The 25,045-nt window shown below is 30.1% G+C and overlaps 1 protein-coding gene across 1 annotated transcript; it reads right to left on the bottom strand.

Moving 5' to 3' along the window:
- Positions 1–4,424: 4,424 nt before the first annotated feature.
- On the bottom strand, positions 4,425–5,574 carry LOC111292288 (uncharacterized). Its single transcript, XM_022884585.2, has 2 exons — positions 5,018–5,574; positions 4,425–4,932 (listed from the first exon to the last, which is right to left on the bottom strand). Exons 1-2 carry the CDS (start codon positions 5,475–5,477, stop codon positions 4,850–4,852), a joined length of 543 nt encoding a protein of 180 aa, XP_022740320.1. The 5' UTR covers positions 5,478–5,574; the 3' UTR covers positions 4,425–4,849.
- Positions 5,575–25,045: the final 19,471 nt, after the last annotated feature.

Here is a 25,045-nt window from a genome sequence, read left to right as displayed (position 1 = left end):
ATGATTTTAGTACAAATGAGGTATGGTATACCATCCAAAGTTAGGGTCAAAAATTGATCATCCAAAGGGTCTTAGATATCAGTGATTGTTTGAAAATTCTATTTTCATACATAGAACCAACAACTCGTTTGGCTCTTATTAGTTTAAATCTTCAAAAACTATTTTGTATAATACAAACCATTTCAAAATCAAATTTTTTTTTTTTTTTTGACTTGGGAAAGAAAAATTCTAACCATTTAAGTCAACTACTCAAGAGTAATGATTTTTAAGTATTATCAGAAAAATAGTAATTCATTACAGTTTTTGCATTCATCTCTAGAAATTTTATTATCCTAATATAGATTTATATGTTGAAGTCGAGTTCTTATGAATACCCTTAAAGATTGAAAAAACTAAAAATTTTTGAAATTATTTTTTTCCCATACCCCAAATTTTTTTTTGAATTTTTTTATCAATAAAAAAAACAAATCTGTCAATAATTATATATATATATATATTATAAATGAATATCTTAAAAAAAATCTTAAATCAGCTATTCATCTACACTGCCTTATGATCTTGTAACTACCATCCATCAACCGCTAGCTGTAACTAACTTTGAAGAGAGTTTGAAATAGCCCATTTCTAAATTGATATGATGATGAAGTCCATATCAAACACTAGGGAATTTGGATAGAATTTTATCCATAGCGAGGCTACCTGTAGAGCAACTTTTGTTATTAAATGAATTATGGTTATATTCATTGAATATAAATTTGAAACAAACTTATAATTTTGTCAAATGATATAGATATATATCTTAAAAATTAAATTTTAATCATTGAAATTATTATCAACGAATCACGTTGTGAAAACAAGAGAGGGCCAAAGTTTGTTTTCAATTCATATCATCATTATTATTTCCCTAGCTAAGGTCCAATCCGTGATCATACAGCCATATATAATTAAACCTGTGATTTTCATTAGCAGAAAGAAGTCAAGAAAGGACCTCATTTTTTTTTTTTTTTATGATTAGGGGCTCTCAATAATTAAATACTCGAAAGGGACCTTCATAATTCTTAATTAATTAATAAGTGTAAGCTTTAGGTTAGACCTTTCCAGAGTGATCATAGTAATTTGCCCATTTTCAAGAAGTTGACCAACCATAAAGCCACCTTAGCTATTTTCCATTGAAAGCTACCTTAGCTTTAGTATTAAATAATATTTGAAAGGTAATTTTGAATGAAATGATGGCATTTTAGGATAAAGATGTCTTTATAATAATTAATTGATATTTTTTCATTTTGGGAGTTTCTATTAATTTTCCAAAAATTATTTTCTACATCCAAGTACTTATTACACCTCAAATTAAAAGCCTAAAAAATATCAATAAAATTAAAAAAATTATTCTTAAACTTCAATTTGCTTCGATTTGCTGTCAGATTGTTAATTTTACTATTCATTTAAATGAAATTTATCTTCTTCCTTATTTTTATTTGATCTCAAATCCCACTAAATTTATAATTATTGGATGTTTAAGACTTTAGGTATTTTTAACTTTGAGCCATGTTATCGATAAAGGGAGAATATGTAAACATTGTGAAAGAAATCATTGGAATCAATCTAAAATTGGAACGGAGAAAAGACTAATGAAATATACAACTCATTTCCTTTGAATTCATAACTTGCATATTAAATTGTATCGACATCTTTGCCCATAATCAAATATCCCTTTTCCACACCACCTATCGATGAACGTTGAGGAAGAAATAAACTAACTGATGCAATCAACTACAATACAGGAGACCATTTGAGAAATCACCAAATCTTGAAAGACGAAATAAGGTCAAGAAGCCGAGCAACTCCAAAAGTATAAATAGTTAATAGTTGTTTAATATTATAAAATAATCATTTTATCATAAAAATTTCAAAATAAAAGTTTTTGAGTATAAATTTTGGATTAAAGTTTTGAAAAAGTTCATAAAATTCATCCATTTGAAGAGGATTAATGGGGTGAAGATTTAACACCAAAGTTTTTAAAAATGGATTGATCTATTTATGAGTAATGCCCTAACTTTTTTACATTTATTATTTGTATTTAAAAAATTTAGAATAAACTCAAAAGCGAATAACTACAAGCCCTTTTTTTTGTTATTTAATTTTTTTACATGAATTAAATTTATCAATTATTTTTTAAATAAATGGGTAAGAATAAAAACTAAATATAACAATTTATTAAATAAATTAAATGATAAAAAACTATCTAGGAAAACTCTTTTTTGTTAAAAGAATTTGATAACATAAAATTTAATATATTTTTATACCATAAATAAAAATATATGTTAAGATATAAACAAAATATAACTATATTTTTAAAACACATATAAATTAAATTTTCAAATGCATTTTTATTATGTAATTTATAATAATTAATTTTTATGTATTTAATTTTCATAATTGATAAAATATAATTATATCAATATCAATACATATATTTAAATATATATATAAATAAAAATCATTAAATAATTTTTATTTGATATAATATAATTTAAAATCATATTTTAAAATTAATTAAATAAAATAATTATAAATATTTTAAAAAAACCCCTCGCGAAGCGAGGGCATCAATCTAATTTTAATTAAAAACAAGCATGGATAATTAAAAAAAAAAAAAATTTCTTTTATGTTAAAACCGTATAAACTCATCCCTATAATCCAAACATGTCATAAAGTTAGAAAGTATTCAATCAAAACTCACCAAAATTTATCCTTTTTTTTAACCCGCTTCTTATATTAATAAGAAGAGAGGCAAATGATGATCAAAAAGTTAAACTCGATGCGTAAAGCATAGTAACTCCAAATTGGCAAATTGGATTGAATGGTTCTTGAACCAAAGATGAGCATACTAATATGTTACCTGTATGCATGAGTGTTATCAAAGCCAGTACTGTTGAACCCACTTTTTATTGGATTTCATAATTGTGGACAGAATTATTTAGTCCAGAAAGCCCATTCCTTGATGTCCCAATTTCCCAAATGGACCAATCTGTCTGAAACTTTTCTTCCTACAACGTGAACCATGACCAATAATTAAGTTAATAGTGTGAGGCACTTAATTGCTGTTATGTTGGATTGAGCTGTGAGCACTAATATCATGTTTTGTCCTGAAGCACAACTTTTTCTCACGTCGATGCAGACCTGTGTCGGTGGGTGCTCCTTTGCCTGCCTATATTGCACCCTTTCCCTGCTAAATCGCACTTATGGTGATTTGTAATTTTGGAGTGGGGCATATATGAGGGGGATTAATGCAAGCAATCTCACCCATGATTTTAGTACAAATGAGGTATGATATACCATCCAAAGTTAGGGTCAAAACTGATCATCCAAAAGCGTCTTAGATATTAGTGATTGTTTGAAAATTCTATTTTCATATATAGTACCAACAACTCGTTTGGCTCTCATTAGTTTAAATCTTCAAAAACTATTTTGTATAATACAAAACCATTTCAAAATCAAAATGATTTTTTTTTTTTTACTTGGGAAAGAAAAATTCGAACTCTATTGTTTGATCAGGAGATAATGTATTAACCATTTGAGTCAAACACTCAAGTGTAATGATTTTTAAGTATTATCAGAAAAGTAGTAATTCATTATAATTTTTGCATTCATCTCAAGAAGTTTTGTTGTCCTAAAAGTTGATTCATATGTTGAAGTAGAGTATTTATGAGTACCCTTAAAGATCGAAAAAATTAAAAAAAAAAATTTTCGTACCTCAAAAAAATATTTTGGATTTTTTTATTGATAAAAATAACAAATCTGTCAATAATATATATATATATATTATAAATGAATATCTTTAAAAAAAAATCTTAAATCCACTATTCATCTACACTGCCTTATGATCTTGTAACTGCCATCCATCAACCACTAGCTGTAACCAACTTTGAAGAGAGTTTGAAATAGCCCATTTCTAAATTGATATGATGATAAAGTCCATATCAAACACTAGGGAATTTTGATAGAATTTTATCCAGAGCGAGGCTACCAGTAGAGCAACTATTGAAATTGTAATGAAAAATTTCCTCAATTTTGTAAAATTTTTGAATCAGAGTATAGGGGGGGGGGGGGGGGGGGGCGGGGGAATCAATATCTCTCGAAGCCTCAAATAGTGTAGGTGATGATGAGAACATGCAAAGTGCAAATTCACTGTCAAAAAAGTCTTAATTCTGTCTGGCATTGAGGAATAAGCATAAAACTTTTTCACTCCAAATTCCCTTTCCTTTCACCAAGGAAAATTATTATTTTGTCTGCCTATGAGTGAAACCAAGCTTTATTCCGTCAAGAAGGATTCTTCTTTGAGACAAAACCCTCATTCCCGTTATTAAGATAAAGAAAGCCCTTTAAAGTAGAAGAAATATGTAAAAAAAAAAAAAAAAAAACTAGTTGCAAACATTTTTTTGACCTTTTCACAGCATAGTTCGAAGTTCAAACAGAAACTACATACCTTAAACAATGTAAAAGTGGGTAAAGTTAAAAAAAAAAAAAAAATCCTTGACAGCATTGCAAAATTGCCTGATTGAAGTAAGAAAAGTCAATCTAGAAGCGACTGTTTTTGTTTTGTTTTTTTCTTTTTACATTTAACGCGGGAATTTTCACGGTGCTTTTTCTTTAATTTCTAACCAAACAAAAGTCGGTGGGTGAGGGGATCGATCATATCAAACAAGTTGTCGTTGTTGTTTGTTGATGTTTGGTTATATTGATAACAACTCTGTTTTTTTTTTTTTTTTGATGATTTCCCAGTAGTTAAGCCTGAAAACCCTGATCATAATCATATCAAGTTACAGGACACATCCATCGACCATTATCCTCATCGTGAGCTTTGCCTCAAGGAGCAAGCAACCACCTGCGCCCATTGCCTCAGCCTTGTCTTCACCGTCTGTGGATTATCACCTTCACCAATCACCAAAAAGACAAAATCAGAAGAAAAAGAAGTTCCAACAAAATTAGGATCATCTGAGTTGAATTTATTACTTACCAGGGCCAAAGATCGCGTGGGGGCTGCCTATAGGGGAGGGAATACTATCACAATCCGATGCGGCTGAAGGAGATGACGCGGACTTGGAAACGGTGTCGTTATAATTCTTGTTAACAGCATAATAAAGACCAAGAGCAGGCAAAGTATCAGACAAACGTTGATCCACCTCAGGGGAGTCAAACCCAAACCCCAACTCAATACAAGCCTTGAGTTCATCAAGGTCTTCGTCTGTCACGCTCTTGCTTCTCCTGTTCTTGCTGTTTTGTTTCCTTCTAAGCCATGCCTCATCACGGAAAATGTCTGGTGACCACGATCGCTGCTTATAAAGCGGAAGCAGAGGTGGCATCATCATCAACGGCGGCGGTTGTGATGATTCTAGTACTTGTAGTACTTTTTCTCGGGGTGGTGGCAGGGGAGGAGGTGGGAGTGGTGGTGGTGGCGCTTGATCAGGATAGGACATGGATTCAGCTGCCCCGAGGAGGTCCGGGGGGACCTCGCCCGCGGGGGTGGGGAGCTCTCTGGCTGGTGTCGTTTTTGGGATATTTTAGAAGTGAAGAGGGGGAGGTTAACGTGAGATGAGATATAAGGTGGTGAGGTGGTGGGAGTGTGGGTCAGGCCTGAACCTGAGGGCCTTGGGATTGGTTGGTCTGAGTCAGGATGACCTGTCTTTTCCTCATTTATTTGCTTTTAAACAAAGGTTAAGTGTTTCTTCGAAGATTTATAATTGTACTTTTTTATTTTTAAGCTAGGGTACAGCCTTTTATAAACGGAAAGGAACATCATTTTGATTCGGAATTAAAATTTTTTTAATCATTAGAATAAGAGGTGAGAACAATAGTAATTTTTCTTTACTTGTTGATATAATATAACATCGAAGCCAGCTCCAAATTAATAAGATGCATATGCATTATTTCACGATTTGACCTACAAATAGTAATTCTTTTTACTGCCTGTCTCAAGTGCATATATGATTCAGTTCGAATTATTATGCACATTAAATATGTAAAAAGAAACAATTAAAAAAATAATTTAATATAAAATTTAATTCATTTAGTTTTTATAAGTATTTGTAAAAAAAAATTGACATTCAATAATTTTAAATTTTAAAATGAACACTTATAACTTATTAATTTATTTTCAAATTATAATTTTTTATAAAAAACTTTAATATTATTAGCTTACGACATTCATTATGATTTATTAAATTTTAAATTTTACCAATGAATTAAGAGGGTGTAGACACCATTTTATTATTTTTATTTTTATTTATTTATTTTTTTCTGGCAGTGACTTTGACAGTTGCCTATAGTTACGCTGCCAGTAGCCTTGACAGTTACCGACAATCGTTCTGACAACCAGTGATTGCCCTAATCATAGGTGATCAAAATCTCAAAATTTTTGAGATTTTGATTTTCTTTTTGCTTTATAAATAGAACTGTAAAAACACCATCAAAAAGGAGGAGACCCTGCAAAAAAAACAGTTTCCAGAATAAAAAAAATTTTCTTTCTACAAAAAAAAACCAAAATAAAAAACATAATCCTCCTCATGGGGAGGAACCTCAGCGCCAAAAGCCACCTGCACCAAAGAAAAAAAAGATAGTCATTGTAGGTTTTCAAAAATTACAAAAAAAGAAAGAGAACTCAGGAATTTTAAAGCCTGATCTACATCGATCGAGGCGCTTTCTCACAAAAGGGAGACCGGATCTAGAATAAAGAGGTTGAGTAAAATTTTTAGGGTTTTTTTTATGTTTTTTGGTCACTAACGACCATCAGTAGTGACCACTAGTGGTGACCACAGACGGTTGCCAATGGGGTAGTCTGGCGCTAGATTTTGGCAAAGCCAAAGAGTGTTTTTTTTTTTAGTTGAGAATTTTTTTTGGGAAGAAGGTTGAAATGAATTAAAAAAAGTTGACTTTAATATAAAAAGTCAAAGCCCAAAACGACACCGTTTTGGACCAAAAAGGATCCGCACGTGGACCCGGATCCCACTTGGGATTCACACAACCCAACTCACTTTTGCCTCAGCCTAAGATCCGTCCAGTTGAACCTGTATCGAACCGCTAGTGAACCGGTTCGGATCGGTTAGAACCATCTAACCGACTGGACTCGCGTTGACCGGTTCGGTTCAGGTAAAATTTTTTTTTTTGAATTTTTATATATTATTTTATTAATATTTATACATATTAAAATATTTATATTTGTTAGATTAAATAATGAAATATTTAGTTAATTTTTTTATAATTTTATTAATTTTAAAATAAACTTTAAAAAATATTTAAAATAATAAAAATGAACTTTCTAATAATATAAATTAATAAAAAGTGTTAGAAAAGGGAATTTTTATTCGAAGATGAGAGTCATAAGTATTTCGTGTAGTAATATCTATAAAATCTCTAGGTAAAAAATTTTTTTTAAATACTATTAGTATATTAGAGTACTTATAAAAAAATTTTCAATACAATAAAAATTCTCTTTTTCTTGGTAAAAAAGTAAGTAATAAAAATTAACTAATAAATTAAGAATAATAAATAAAAAATGAGAAAAAAAGAAATTTTATCCGATGACGGGATTCTAAAAGTATTTCGAGTAGAGATGCTTTAAGAAATTTCTAAGTGAGAAGATATATTTTTTAAATATTACCAGCGTATTGGAATTTTTATAAAAAATCTTTAATATAATAAAGGTTCCTATTTTCTTCAAAATAATAATAATAATGTAATAAATAAAAATTAATAAAATTTCTGAAAAAGAAAATAAAATACATGCATTAACATATTAGCATTATGCATTGCATGCATAATAAAGTTTTTGTGAAAAGTAAATTCGAATATCCGAGGATGAGATTCTAAGGTGTTCCGAGAAACGATACCTAAGAAATCTTTAGGTGAGAAAATATTCTTTTAATGTTACCAACGTACTGGAACATTTTAAGAATTATTTTGATAAAAAGGTTTTAATTTATTTTTCTCAAATAAAATTTGAACACTAAATAAGAAAAAAAATCCAAATTTCAATAAACAAAAGAAATCAAGAAAATTATTTTTCAAACACTGAAAATAAGACTGTTTTTTATTAAAATCACTGGATAACACATAGTTAATTTGTATAATTTTAAACGGACATTGTGGGGGTGCTAATCCTTCCCCACGCGTAATCGACTCTCGAACCCAGACTATTTCGCAGATCATAAAATTATCTTTTTAATAAATTTTAATTAATTTTAAAATTTTATTAAAAGGATAGATTTTAATAGGTAGCCAATCGCACCTAGCTAAAAAAGATTGGTGACGACTCCTTTCTTTTGTTTTTTTTCCAAATTCATCAGGTGGACACAAAACCATTATGACAGCTTGGCGACTCCATTGGGGATGTCATTTGTTGCCAAAATTAACTACGTGTTATCCTCAAATTTTGATTTAAACAATCCTAATCGATTTTTTAATTTTTAATTTTTCACTTTCAATAAGAAAAAAAATAAAAAAATAAATTAAAATAAAAAAAATGCACACACGTTTCTTTTACTATGCCTCATATACTTTATTTTTTCGTATGTATTATTCTCAATAAATTAGGAAACATGAGCTCTATACCCGGGCTCCGTCCCTTATAAAAGGAAGTAAAGTACCTATACTCTCGTGAAGTGATAACCTCCATAATAGTAAGCAAAATACTTTCACTCAAATTGAACCCTTTTCATTCGTAGCCTGTGATGGGTGAGGATTAGGGTACCTTACTAGCCCAACATGGATGAAAATAAAGAACAATTTGAGAACCTTTAGACACATGTTAACCTAAACCAAGCATGTAATAAACTGTAGGAAGCTAACCTTAGGTAGAGCCTTGCCCACCCTCTTGTAGAAAATACCTAAGTCTAACACATGTAGGAATAAAAGTTATGTGTAAGAAAAAACACAAACAAAACAAAAAAAATCTCAAAATTTTTTTCAATCTCAAACCGCATCCTCACACTAACTCAATTTTATTTTCCTTTCTTTTTCTTTTTTACATAAATCATATCATACAGTTCTGCATCGAGGTATTTGTTCTAGGATATCTTTCTCTTGAGAAGTTATTCATAGATCTCATAGAACTATAGATTTGCTCAAATCTCATGAATCAATGAAAGTTTCTAGTATTGAAATTTATCCAAGAGCAAATATCTCTCACTTGCATTCATGCATCATGTGCACTATTTTTTCAAAAAATCAAAAATAAAAAAAATAAAATTTTCAATGCATGGCATTTTGATTTTAAAAATTTATGATAATAAAGGTTCAAAAACAACTCGTCCATAAAAAATTTTGACTCAACCTACCTGTCATTCATACAACACTAGAGCTCAAAGAAAAATCATGAAATAAAAACAAGTTAGTCGATTTGAGAGGATAAAGAAGGCTCAAGAAAAACTAAAAGGGGATATTGATAAGATAATGGACATGCTTAAGAAACTTGACAAGGGCAAAGCAATGGAAGAAAATCTCAACTTTCAAGAGCAATAGCCAGACATGGTGGATCCTGTTTACCCACCAAGGTTTAAGCCATGACAAACCCAACATTCTCAAGGAACTAGAGTATAAATATATACTCTCGATGGATATTTCAGTCTTTATCCAGAAATGACATACACACCTGTTTCAGGATAATTGTAAAATTTTATCAATCCTGTTATGATGAAAAAACCACCCGAGCTAATCTTGGTTCCTGATTTGGATGATCTTAAGGAGAAAAAAAAGATAGAGATAAAGACACTCAAAAAAGTAGAAGATATCGGTGCCCAACAAAAGATGAAATTATTAGAAAAAAGACTTACAACCATGAAGAAAATGAATTTTTATGGCTCTATGGATGTAATCGAGCTTTGTTTGATCCCTGACACGGTCATTCCACCTAAATTTAAAGTCTCTGAATTTGAAAAATACGATGACACAAAATACCTAATGACTCATGTCATTATGTATTGTCGTAAAATGACGGCATATGCTCGTGATGAAAAGTTGTTAAGATACGTATTTCAAGATAACCTTACAAGATCTATAGTCAGATGATATGTTTAACTAGATAAGACTCGTTCATTCCTGACAAGAGCTCACAATGGCATTTCTTACATAATATCAGCATGTCATGGATCTAGCTCCAGATCATTTATCTTTACAGAGTATGGAAAAAAAAGCAACTGAGAGCTTCAAAGAATATGCATAGAGATGGATGGATATAGTCGCATAAGTACAACCTTCTCTCATTGAGAAAAAAATAACTGTTTTTTTTTTAAATACTTTAAAAGCACTATACTATGAGAGATTGATAGGCAATGTAATCAAAAACTTTACAAATATGGTGATATCAAGTGAGATTATTGAGAACGCCATAAAAAATGACAAGCTCGATGCATGAGAGACAAACAGAGCAAAAAAAGATGAAGCCCTCAGAAAGAAAGAGAATGAAGCTCAAGCAGTGAACTATATGGGGTAACAGTTCGAAAGTTTCACTCCATCCTACATTTATGTACCAAACCCATTATCTTCCCATAAACAATGTTACATCCATCCCTTATTCTTGTCAACCGTATCAACCACTACAACAATCAGTTTATCCACCCTATTTTTAATCATCTTTTTAGACTCTCAACTATCCATACAACCATTTTACTGTACCTTTCATATCAAAACAAAAATCCAATCCAAGTAGTGGTCCGAGAGCCCCAAAAAATATCAAAAAAAGAATCACTTTGGATCTTATTCTCATATCTTAAACAGAATTATTACCCCAACTTATCCAAAATCAACTTTTAAAACTTATGCATCTAGAGCCCCTTCAACCCCCTTACCCAAAATGGTATGATCCTAATGCAAAATGTGATTACCATAATAGAAATTAGGGTCACTCAATAGAGAACTATTTCGTATTAAAATACAAGATTAGAGATCTCATTAAAGATGAAAAAATAAAATTTAAAACTGACAGTGATCATCGTGTTGCTAAAAACTCTCTACCTTGATATATTGGAAAAGAGGTATACCAAAGGTGTTAAAGCATTGATGCGATGGACAGATAAAGAATTGGAGAATGATTCTATGGTTGTTTTTGGAAAATGATGGATACTTCATTTAGTGTTGCAAAGAGGTGGATTGATTCAAAATAAAAAGTGTGCCCCTTTTGTTTCCTTTTTCACTTATGTATTAGACATACATATGAACTTCATGACTTGTATGAAAGTTGAATTTGAATGTTAATTGAGAGAATCCTTTTTTTCTTTTTGGCTTAAGTTTTTAAAAAAATAAAAAAAAATTTTTTCTCGTCATAATAAAAAGTCTCAAAAAAATTAGTGGTCGTTATTATGAACCTATCTGAATAAAATATTTCCATGTCCCAAAAATCACTTGAAAAAAATCTTACTGCCCCAAAAGACACAAGTCTGAACTTTGTGATACTTATCGTTAAGGCAACAAATACTAAAACGATTAATTTGGAAAAACTTTTTGAGTTTCTTAAAAATCAAACTAATATGATGCTTTTTTTATCTAGATGATTGGTGAGTTGATAGGTGTCAAGACTATGCTTCAAACAAAAAGTCATAGCCACGAATACATAACGCACCTTTTTATCTAGGGGGCATGTTTACAAAAAGAGAATGATTGTTCTGAAATTATCAAGTTCATGCCACTATCTAATTTGGTGATGATGTACACAATTGGGACCTAAATAGACCATTTCAACTTGATATAAGACAAAGATTAGTTGTCATATGAGTTGTAAAAAAAATAACATGAAAATAAAAGATATTGATGGTTACATCGTGCATTCTGGATTTTTAAACGATCTCAAAAAAAGAGAAAAAAAAGAAAAGAAAGGTGATAAAAATAAATTTTAAAAATCACTCATCAGTACAAGTGATCAGGTTTGATATGACAAAAGGTCATTTTTCTTCATCCTTTCATAAACAAAAATTATCCATTTGCTACCCTTTTGAGCCTAGTGAATTCTTCCTAAATAAACCTTGATCATGGATTACCTTTCACATTAAGAGAAAAATACAAAGAAGAATTCATCTGATGAAGTCATTTTTTGATAACAAAGGAAGAATACCTTAAGTTGTAGAGGCAGATGTCAAACAAATTGAGTTTTGAACATATGCAAGAAAAAGCCAAAGTGGAAGCAAAAACAAACAAAAAGAAGAAAGAAAAAGAGAAAAAAGAATGAGATGATTGAATGTTATGACTGAAGAAATGAAAAGGAAGAATATCTAAAAGAAAACCCTTTACATGGTATGAAATGATCCTTGGTCTAATCACCTTCACACACATGTTTTGGGCCTATTTATCCATTCCTTCAGAACCTCAAACCCTGGCTTATGTTACATACCTTGAAAAGTCTATTTTGATCAAACATGGTCATTTGAACTGAAGAATTTATTCCTTGTAGAATCCTTGTGACCAACTTCACTTTTGTTTATTTTTTTTACAAGATTTTTTTCTTTCATAAGAGTACTTGAGTGCATAATAAAATCGTTAAAAAAAAGAAAAAATAAAAAAAAAGAAAAATGAAAAGTAAAGCTATAGGGTGAAAACAAAAAAAAAAAGGGGTAGTCTAGAGCAAGAATGAGATTGTAACATGAAAGCTCATTGCAACCAATGATTGAGATAAAAAATATTGATCTTTACTAATATGACCTTGAATTTATCACAGCTAGTCTGGACATCTATTAAAAATACCATATTGTGATACTAAAAGGGTATCAAATCTGATTTAACCATAAAAGTACCTTCAAAAAGAATTTGTTGTTGAGCTTGGATAAAAATTCAATTTTTCATATCAAGTTGCAGACCTCAATTTGATAATTAATTATCCAAGCCATTTGAAAAGTTAAAATTACCATTCTGTTCATATATCTGCATAATAATGATCACCATCTTTTAGAGACTTAAGAGTCACATTGTTTCATAAAGGTTGACTAAGGCAGTTTCTTGTGAGAATTTTATTATTAAAATAAAATATTTTTAAGAAAAAAGAAAAAAACTTTGAGAAAAATAAGGGGCACTATGGGAAACACATTTTAATACAAAAGTATGTTTAATCAGTTAAGTTTTACCATAGTTTGATGGCTTATTTTCTTCAATTTCCTTTCATCAAGTTCGAATTGGTTATATGCATGTTTGATTTGAAGATGAAAAATGAAAAAAAAAAGTCAAGAAATCTAAATTGTGAAGAAAAAAAGCACAATTGATGAAAAGTGAGCAGCAAAGAAAGATTTGGAATTAAGATGAAAGATTAAGATTTGAAAGAAATTGAAAAAAAAAAATTTTGGGCAGTTGTGTATCTCGACTTGGTTTTTTTTAACAAAAGAAAATTTTGAGCATTTGAACCTTTTGACATTGCATTTGCATCATTAGCTTGTCCTTCATGGATAAAGCATGTGTGCATTAGTATTTTTGGAAAAGACATTTGCATTTCATTTACCTCGTAATGGTGTTCACCAATTTTGGAAACATTAAAGAAGAAAAAGAAAAAAAAAGAGGCAAAAATATATTCAAGAGATAAAAAATTTTCAAGAATTTCAATGAGATGGCATAAAATGAGAGTTTTAAGACCAATCTAACTGGTAAAAAAGTTATTAACTTAGTGAAATTGGCAACATTAAAGAAAAATATTGTAATAATTTTTTTTCATTATTCTTGGTGGTGATATCTGAGTATTAAAGTATGAATTTCATTTTCTTGATGGTGATATTCAAGATATTTTTAAAACTTTTCGGTGGTGATATCCAACTTTAAAGTTTGAATTTGCATTTGTATTTTCTCGATTGTGATATCCGAGTGTCAAGGTTTGAATTACATTTTCTTAGTGGTGATATCCGAGTATCAAAGTATTATTTACATATTCTCAGTGGTGATATCCGAGTATCAAGGTTTGAATTATATTTTTTCAGTGGTGATATCCGAGTGTCAAGTTTTGAATTGCATTTTCTCGGTAGCAATATCCGAAGTCATTTGCCTTTTTTCGGTGGTGATATCTGAGTGTCAAGATTTGAATTGCATTTTCTCGATGACTATATCCGAAATCATTTACCTTTTTTCGGTGGTGATATTCGAGTGTCAAGGTTTGAATTGCATTTTTTCGGTGGTGATATCCAAAGTCATTTGCCTATTCTTGGTGGTGATATCCGAGTATCAAGGTTTGAATTACGTTTTCTTGGTGGTGATATTTGAGTGTTAAGGTTTGAATTATGTTTTCTCATTGATGATATCCGAAGTCATTTGCCTTTTTTTAGTGGTGATATCCGAGTGTCAAGGTTTGAATTGCATTTTTTCGATGGCAATATCTAAAGTCATTTACATATTCTCGGTGGTGATATGCGAGTGCCAAAGTTTGAATTGCATTTTCTCGATGGTGATATCCGAAATCGTTTGCATATTCTTAGTGGTGATATCTGAGTGTCAAATTTTGAATTACATTTTCTTAGTGACGATATCCAAAGTCATTTGCATATTCTCGGTGGTGATATCCGAGTGTTAAAGCTTGAATTATATTTTCTTAAAGATGATATCCAAGTTTCTTTTGGTGACGGTATCCAAAGTCATTCACATATTCTCAATAGTGATATCCAAGTGTTAAAAAATCATTTACATTTTCTTCGGTGGTGATATCCAAAGTCATTAACATCTTCTTAGTGGTGATATCTGAGATTAAGTCACCTTTTTATAGTAATATTCGAAGTTATTTTTCAATAGTTTAATTTTAAAATTATTGAGCCTCTACTTAGATGAGCTTTTCTAAGATGAGAATTTTAATGTTATTGAGCCTTTGCTTAGAGGAGCTTTTTCAAGATGAAAATTTTAAAGTTATTGAGCCTTTACTTAGAGAAGCTTTTCCAAGATGAAAATTTTAAAGTTATTGAGCCTCTGCTTAGAGGATTTTAAAGTTATTGAGCCTCTACTTAGAGGAGTTTTTTCAAGATAAAATTTTAAAGTTATTGAGCCTTTGCTTAGAGGAGTTTTTTCAAGATAGATTTTAAAGTTATTAAGCCTTTGTTTAGAGGAGCTTTTTCAACATGAATTTTAAAGTTGTTGAGCCTCTACTTAAAAGAGCTTTCCTAAGATGATAAATTTTAAAGTTGTTGAGCCTTTGATTAGATGAGCTTTTTAAATTAAAAAAAAAAGTTTTATGCTCAATGTTTCTTTTTTTCGAATAAAATGATTGTTTGTTTGTCTTTGCCTTATTCCTAATTCTCAGATATAGGCAAAGAGAGGCAACCGTAGGTACCATTTTATTATTTATTTTATTATTTTTTTTTCTCTTTTCATTTTTTTTGCTTTTTTTTCTGGCAGCGATTATGACAGTTGCCTACAGTTGCACTGCCAGCAGCCCTGACAACCACCGACAGCGATTCTGATAGCCTGTGGCTGCCCTAATCGTAGGTGATCAAAATCTCAAATTTTTTAAGATTTTGATATTCCTTTTGCTCTATAAATAGAGCTGCAAAAACGCCATTGAAACGGATGAGACCCTGCAAAAAAAAAAGTTTCCAAAATAAAAAAAAAATTTTTTTGCCAAAAAAAACGAAAATAAAAAAACACAATCCTCTCCATAGGGAAGAGCCTCAGCCCCAAAAGCCACTTGCACCAAAGAAAAAAATGAAAGTCATTATGGGTCTTCAAAAATTACAACAAAAAAAGAAAGAACACAGGAACTTTAAACCCTGATTTACGTCGATCGAGGCAATTTCTCACAAAAAAGAGACTGGATCTAGAGCGATGAGGTTGAGTAGAATTTTTAGGGGGGTTTTTTTACGTTTTTCGATCACCGACGACCACTGGCAGTGACCAATGGGGTAGTTTGGGGTCAGATTCTGGCAACGCTAGAAAGTATTTTTTTTTTTAGTTGAGAATTTTTTTTTTGAAAGAAAGTTGAAATGAATTTGAAAAGAAGTTGACTTTATATAAAAAGTCAAAGCCCAAAACAACACCATTTTGGATCAGGAAGGATCCACGCATAGACTTGGATCTCACCCTAGATTCGCGCAACCTGATCAGCTTCTGCCTCAGCCTAAGATCGGTTTAGTTGAATCGGTATCAAACCGCTAATGAACAGGTTCGAACTGTGAAAACTGTCGAACCGTCGAATTGACTAGACCCGTGTTGACCGGACCATTGACCGATCCGGTTCAGTTAAAATTTTTTTTTTGATTTTTTATATATTATTTTATTAATATTTATGCATATTAAAATATTTATATTTGTTAGATTAAATGATAAAATATGTAGTTAAAATTTTTTTTATAATTTTGTTAATTTTAAAATAAACTTAAAAAATATTAAAAATAATAAAAACAAACTTTCTAATAATATAAATTAATAAAAAGTGTTAGAAAAAGAAATTTTTATTTGACGATGAGATTCGTACGTATTTCGAGTAGTGATACTTATGAAATATCTAGATGAGAACTTTTTTTTTAAATACTACCAATGCATTGGAGTATTTATAAAAAAAATTTTAATACAATAAAAATTCTCTTTTTCTTGGTAAAAAATTAAATAATAAAAATTAACTAATAAATTAAGAATAAGTAATAAAAAATGAGAAAAAAAGAAATTTTATCTGATGACGAGATTCTAAAAGTATTTCGAGTAGAGATGCTTTAAGAAATCCCTAGGTGAGAAGATATATTTTTTAAATATTACTGACGTATTGAAATATTTATAAAAAATCTTTAATATAATAAAAGTTCATCTTTTCTTCAAAATAATAATAATAATGTAATAAATAAAAATCAATAAAATTTCTAAAAAAAAAATAAAATACATGCATTAACATATTAGCATTATGCATTGCATGCATAATAAGTTTTGTGAAAAGTAAATTTGAATATACAATGATGAGATTCTAAGATATTCTGAGAAGCGATGCCTAAAAAATCTCTATGTGAGAAAAAGTTCTTCTAATGTTACCAACGTACTAGAATATTTTAAGAGTTATTTCGATAAAAAAGTTCTAATTTATTTTTCTCGAATAAAATTTGAACATTAAATAAGAAAAAATCAAAATTTCAATAAACAAAAGAAATCAAGAAAATTATTTTTCAAACACCGAAAATAAGATGTTTTTTATTAAAATCAATAGATAACATATAGTTAGTTGGTACCGTTTTAAACGGACATTATGGGGGTGCTAATCATTTCTCACACATAACTGACTCCCGAACTCAGATTATTTCGCAGACCATAAAATTATCTTTTTAATAAATTTTAATTAATTTTAAAATTTTATTAAAAGAATAAATTTTAATAAGTGGTTAATCGTACCTAGCCAAAAAATATTGGTTGCAATATTTTTTTTTTTTCAAATTCATCGGACGAACATAAAATCGTTACGACAGAGGGTACTATTACTATATTTTTTATTTTTGTTTTTATTATTGTATTATATTTCAAGTTGATTTAATTTTTTTTTCTATCGTTCTAATTTTTGTAATATCGCAAATTTGCAATTGATAAAATTAATATCTATTGGAGTGGGTAGCACGCCCTATCCAAATGACATTTATTGTGGTATGGTTGATGCAGAAATAAAATTTAATGAATTGAAAAAACTTCAAGTCCCACGCACGTTACTCTGTAATGGCAGGACTTTGCAAGATTTCCTTCACCTTAAGCTTCTGGAAATTTGGGGTGATTTTTCTTTTTTTTTTTTTCAAAATAAACAATTCGGATTTCTGTTGCCCTGGTGGCTTAGAGGTCCCACCACTTTTCTTTCAGCCCCTTTACATTAATAAATTTTCATTGATTTTATGAATCATTAATAGAATTAAATAATATGGTTTATGATATGATGGTCAGCCCTTCGAAATTTCTCGCTGAATTTCTCTGAGAAGTTCCCTTCAATAACCCAATTTGCAGTCCATGTGACAGTTATGGTGTCTTATATGAAGAGACTTCAACTTCGTAATATGGAAAAGTAAAAGCTTTTATTCCCTAAACAGATTAATTAGGGAACTTAATTACTTCAAAATTTACCCCTTTTTTTTCGAGAATCAATCGTCAATAGAATAGGAAATAGCTATAAAAAGGAAAAAAAAGGGACATCAAATCATTATAAATAGCGTTTTGAAGGTTTTCATTCCTCATGCTTTCTGGAGAAGGGCTGGCATGCATGGCGTTTGCTTAAGGTTTCATATTGACTTGGAATTTCTAAGTTTATTGTTTATTGTTTAAGCAGCCATTTGAATGGAACTTTCTGCAACAAAAAATGCAAAGTTCAAAGGGTTCCTCGTAATCCATCCAAAGTTTCATAGACTTCACCATTATTCTTTCTTTATTTTTCTCCAAGTCTAATCCAAAGTCCAAACACATGGCAATGGTGCTAATTATATGTTGAATATTTAAATATTACCCATCTCGCAAGGGTCAATCCACTCAAGTAATCAAAGACTAGGAGATTTCCCCAAAATTTATGTGAAAAACAATTGCACCATGATAATGAAGAATGGAAGTCTTGCTTATGCGCTAAGATGTAATTAAGCAAAGTAAAACAAAACAAAAAACAATTGAAAAAATACTTTGGTGACAAAAAAATTTAATTTCAGTGACTAGAATTCAATTTCTTACAGCTTTAAGGATAAAAAAAATATTTTTATACAATTTCAATTTTTTCAAATTATTTAATGAGACATACATAAGTAATTTAGTAAGATAGCCCATGCATGATACATGTATTTTAACAGTCCAATGTGAATATTAAGATTGAAAATTGGATGAACAAACCAAGATAATCAATTAAATTAGACAGAAGGAGTGACCAAATTGAGTTAAAGCATTTCCAAGAACGATGGCTTTGACAAATCACATCAAATTGACATCATTTAAATGATTTTCAAGAAGAAGAAGAAAAAAAAAGGGACCCAAATTTTCTTTTCTTTTAATTAGTTGGCTGCCGGTCACAACAAGCCTTATTATGCTATGACTTAAACCCTAAGCTCCCTTCCCCCCCCAACCCTACTCTCAATAATTCCGAGCATATGCCACTATCCAATGCTTTATTCGGCCTATCAACATTAATATAAAAAATTGTCGACTATATCTTCAAGTTCTTGCTTATCACATACTAATTATAGATTATATAAAATAACTGAAAAAGCAATCTTTTTTACATTAAACACCCTGTTTGAATGTGGTAGAAGAGTTTCTGGTGGCGGGTTTCGGTCAGGCGAATAGATAGTTTAGTAGCAACTTGGCAATATGAATTCTTTTAACTTTTTATTGTGAAAAAATGATTGGAGTTCTTAGATTGCTTGTATCGTGATTGCCGGCACTCAAATTTATTTAATTCAATCGTGGATGAAACAAACAAAATAAGGTATTTTCAGAGTACGTTAATGGATTTGGCCAAAAAAGTAAGTGATTTATTGAAAACAACCTAAATTCAGGGGGTATGTATCTTCTCCAAATTATAAAAAAAAAATATTAGTTTGACAATTAGGTTGAAAACTCGATCCGTTCATGAATCGGTTCCAATCAAGTTACCCGGTTGGCTTTTAAAATTTTTTTATTTAAAGCCCTGTTGGTGGAGCTGGAATAGACCTTATTATTGTTAAAAAAATTATTGAGTATTAAAATTTTATATACTTTTAAAATTAAATTGATAAAATATTATTTATTCATTAAATAATGAATTAAATCAGATTGAGTTAAGTTTGAATGTCAAAACCCACCTTTCAATCTATGAATAGGTCTATTAAATATTAATCTCGTCTAATATCAATACCACTAATGTTATCTACAAAAAATAATATATAACTAGAGAAATATATAATCGTAGAAAGTGGCTCTTATCAGAAATTCAATGAATGAACAATTCACATTCAGAATGACTTGTAGAAAGAAAATTCAAAGTCTAATTCTTGTTAAAACCCTAATAAATGATAAATTGTGAAAGTGAATTTGAAAAATTAAATTAAAGATTGAAAAATGTGTTGATTATTCATTATATGGATCATAAATAGGTATGTTTTAGTGATTAGTCATAGAAAATGTGAAGCAAAATTACTAGACTTATTATTACCTGTTCCCAATCTTAAAAGATAGGGTATCTAACTAGTACCAAGCAAATGGTTTGTGATAAAATTTTTAAAATTTTAAGGTATCCAGAGAAGTCCCCAACAAAAAATAATTTCACCGGAAGCCTTATCTTGTATTCTTGTTTGTCATGATTTTAGATTGTTTTGCCAAACCACATGATTTAGGGCGGGTGCCCTTGGTTGCCACCAAATATATATATATATATATATATATATATCATGATTTTGGACTAATGTTAACATTGTATGGTCATCTTGTTGATATTATTACATGCAAAACGTGGTCATCAATGCCCAAAACCCCATTTCTTATATTTGGTAGGTGGAACCCAATAGGATAATAATTAAAAAAAAAAAAAAAAAAACGAATCTAGTATATATTTGTTTGTTTCAATGATATCATGCTTTAGCACATTACTAGATTTTTTTTCTTTTTAATTTTCTTCATATATATACATTGATTAATACTAATAATTCCCATTGGACGGGAACGCCCAAAACTCTTTGTCATGGAGGGCAACAGCAAAGGCTTAAGCCCATAAGGAATTGACCTATAATTAATTACACAGGGAAATATACTAGGAGTTGTTGATCAGTAAGTTGTATTTGAGTAGTGAAACTTATTGCTGAAAGTTGGAGGTGGTGATTTCTCCTGTGGTTATGAGAGATGGAGTTTTCAGCCACTTCCAAAGTCCTCTGGAATGGCTGTAATTACTAATGCACTTGCTGAAGCATCTCCTGACACAATGAACAAACCTGTAAAAGGCCCTGCTCCAATTCCTGGAGTCGTAACAGTTTGAAGAGGAAAACCTTCTTCCTCCATTTGTTGCATTTCACATGCCTCCTTTTAACTTAAAGAATCACCTCGGACATGTCTGAAGCCAATGAAGAGACACACACACACCAAAAAAGTACGAGGAACAGATGCAAATCACAGAGAAAATAGGAAATTTGCCAAAGAGAGTCACTTAGATTACAAATCCACTATTTTTCTTCTTAATAGCTTTAGATTTGATTGTACAATAAATCATATGCTCGATTAACTCAGAATGAAGTATATGCAGATAAGTTGGTATGGCCATCCTACTGTGTCTAAATTGAAGAGGAAAGGAAAAGGGAAGCAGAATACAGTTCCAACTAGTGTAGAAGGTGAATCGGTAGATTCATTACCGGTTATCAGTTCAATGAACCGGATAATAAGATTATTGAAGATAGTCATGTCGTAACAGTTTTGAGATCACTAGACGTAAAAAATTTTAAAATTGATAAAATGGAGGAGTCGTCACAATCTTTTTGAAGGTGTGATTAGCCACCTAAAATTTATCTTTTTAAATAAACTATAAAAATGAGTTTAAAGTTTATTAAAAGACAATTTTTGGTCTACAAAAATAGATTTTGAGTTTGAGAGTCGATTATGCGTGGAAAATGATTAGCACCCTCACAACGCCTATAAATTGGTATCAATTAATCATGCACTATATCCGGTATTTGATGAAATGATTTTGTTTTGAAATTTAATACTAATTTCCTTTATTTAAAAAAATAAATTTTTGCTAAAACTCTTTATTTAGGAATATTGAGGAAATCTTTAAGTTAAAGAATTATTTTAAAATTCTCCAACATCTAGGTAAAATTTAAAGTAACATTTTTCGCTTGAGATTTAATACAATATTTCTTAAAATGAAAATAACACTCTTTATCGAAGATAATTATTGGTGACTCTCCAATATCTAGGCAGAGTATCAAGAATTATTTCCTTCATAATGTTATTTTATAACAATTTTAAAATACATATTTCCTTCTTTTTTTGTAAAAAAAAATTATATGAGAAAGTAAATGATGATGTTATCAGGTTGCAAATAAAAATTAACGATAGAGAAATGTAAAATGAGTGCCAACAATAACATGATGACGTATGTATGCTAATAGATGTTATGCAAGGTGATGAAATGCAACTTAAAATTAGGTTCGTAAATATAATGAAACTACCCTAACTCCCTAGTATTTGGTAGAGTTTGGTACGACTATTTATATTTAAGATTTCAGTGTACATATTTTTTATTTTAATCTCATTATTATCGTGGGTTAAGGATTTGTACGAAAAACTTAATGAATTTTTTTTTTTAAATATCCCATCTTGTATGTGGCATTTGGGAATAAATTACTTCACATGAGATTTTCATACATATCCTTAGAATTTTAGAATGGTTTTGGGCATGAGTTTGGGTGAAGGGCTTTAAGGTTTGATGATGATTTAGGGTTACATGTTAATTTAAGGTTTAGGTTAAATTTAGGGTCTTGGTGGATTTTTAGGGTTATGAGTTTTAAGGTTTTGGGGTTTTAAGGTCTAGGTTTTTTAAGTTTTTGATATTCTAGTGTTTGAATGATTTTTGTGTTTTGAATTTTAGGGTTTTAAGGGTCTATGGTTTTAGGGTTTTAATTTTAAGGTTAGGGTTTCGAGGTTTAGGGTTTCGATGTTTTAGGGTTTTAAAATTTAAAGTTTAGGGTTTCAAATTTTAATGTTTAAAGGATTTAGGATTTAGGATTTTGAATTTGAGAGTTGTAAGGGTTTAGAAGTTTTTAGAGTTTTGGATTTCAAGGTTTTAAGGGTTTGGAAGTTTGAGGTTTCAAGTCTTTGGGGTTTAGATTTTAGGACTTCGACTTTATGGTTTTGAAATTTAAGGTTCCGAGGGTTTAGGTTTAGATTTTAAGGTTTGGAGTTTAGGATTTTGATTTTAGGGTTTAAAGAGTTTAGGATTTTAGTTTTAGGGGTTGGAGTGTTTGAAGGTTTTGATTTTGGGGTTTTGATTTTAGGATTTAGAGGGTTTTATGATTTTGATTTTAGGGTTTAAAAGGTTTAGAATTTTAGTTTTAAAGTTTGGAAGGTTTTAGGGTTTAAAGAAAATGCGAATATCTTTAAAAATCTTCAACATTTAGACAAATTTTTGAAGTAAGTTTAATTTTTATAATTTTTGGAAATTAATTAAAAAATTTTCATATATATATTTTTTATAAAAAATTATTATTATTAATATTATTAATTTATATATTATATATTATATATTATTATTATTTAATAATTCCCTAACATCTAGGCGAAATTATATTTTTTTAAAAGACGATTTTTATTCCCTCCATCATCTAGATAAGAAAAAAAATTTTATCACTTTATTCTTATTATCATTTTTTTAAAAGATTTTTTTTTAACATATTTGGTTATTACACTCTTTTATTTATTAATTTATTTTATTATTGTTTTATTATAATTTATTATAATTAAAAAAAATTGAAATGATTTTCCACTCTTATTATTGTTATTTTTAGTTATTTTATTAGGTTTTATTTTAAGTTTTTTTTAATGAAATCTAAAAATGCCAAAATTTAGATTTTATTTAATATTATTATTGTTATTTACTATTATTATTAATATTAAAAAAATAAACATTTATTCTAAAAAAATTAAGCATGCTTAACTAAAAATAATATATAAAAAATAAATAAAAAAAATAAAAAAAATTTATCTAAACCGGACCGATCAATGGTTCTGTCAACTCCGATTCAACTGGACTGAAAAAATGACGGTTTCATAAACGGTTCAATTGAACTGGCTGAGGGTTGGTTGAAGCAGATTGTTGGGTTAGATCGATAGATCTTGGGTTGGGTCATGTGCACGGGTATACGCGATTCCTTTCCTCTTAAAATGGCATCATTTCAGGCTTCTTTAACCCGATATAAAACTTAAAATTTTTTTTACTTCATTTCTTTTTTTCTACTAAAAAAAATTTTAGAGCTCCAGAGAGCTCCAAAGGTTTTGCCAACGTCTGGCGTCCAGCCCCCGTGCCGCCACACTAGTTGCCATCTAGTGTCGCCACAGGTGGTCAGAAAGTGCTAAAACCTTGCAAAAATTCTCCTTAACACGCTCTTTCTAGATCTAATATTCTTTATGCCAGGAACAGCCCCGATCGGCATAGATCGAGATTTAAAGTTTCAATTTTTTTTAGGGGCTTGGTGTTGATGGTTCCTCCATACGGGGAGGACTGTTTGTGATTGTTTAATTTTTTTATTTTTTTTGTTTGCTTTCTGATAAGTGCTGGGTGTTTTTGGGTACAAGGTTTGTTTTTGGGCGTCCAAGAGATTTGGGCTTTTTGAGTGTGGGAGACTTGGGGTTTCTAGGCGTAGGAGAGCTTGGAGCTTGGTGAGGGTCGAATGGGGGTCTAGTCTCACACGAACGAAGGCCTGGGCACTGGGTAAGAAGGTGTAGAATGCTGGGGGTGAGAGGGATTGGTGTTTGGAATAGTTCCTTTAAGGGGCCAATTTTTGGGATAGTGGGCAGAGTAGGTGGTGGCTAGTGAAGGTTTAGGGTATGGCTTGGGATTGTAGAGGAGTAGGTGATTCAGGGTCTTAGGGTAGTTGCTACCAAGGGTAAGGTATGGGTTTACGGCACCATTGTCCCCCCCTTTTTAAAAAAAATTATTTTTTAAAATTAGTTTTTATCAATATGTTTAATTAATTATTAATTTTAATATTAATAAACATAACTTGAAAATAAGATTTAGACCTAGACAAAATTCGGTGTATACAAGTCATAGCCGCCATTATAAGCCAAATCTCTCTAGTACAGGGGTCGTGAACCAAAAAATTCCATTCAATCCATTGTCTTTTTTTTTTCTTTACCAACCACCATCCATAATTTAGCACGGGGCCAAAATTTACCACTATACTGCCAGCAACTGAAACAAAAGCCTTCACAGTAACAACAACAACAAAAAATTAAGCTTTATATTCTATAGTTTTATAATCAACTTAGAGCTATCAAATAGATCAAATGACTCATGACACGATATAATTAGGTTTGATACAAGTTATGCTTAACACAATCTGCTATTAAATAATTGGATTAAGCCAAATATGATAAATATATGTGTACCACGTTGGATTAAAAGTTTTTAAACCCATAAGTT

This window comes from Durio zibethinus, chromosome 10 (assembly GCF_047325235.1).
Source record: "Durio zibethinus cultivar Kanyao isolate XHJ-2024 chromosome 10, ASM4732523v1, whole genome shotgun sequence".
Lineage (NCBI taxonomy): Eukaryota > Viridiplantae > Streptophyta > Magnoliopsida > Malvales > Malvaceae > Durio > Durio zibethinus.
This window is presented reverse-complemented; position numbering and strand designations above follow the sequence as displayed.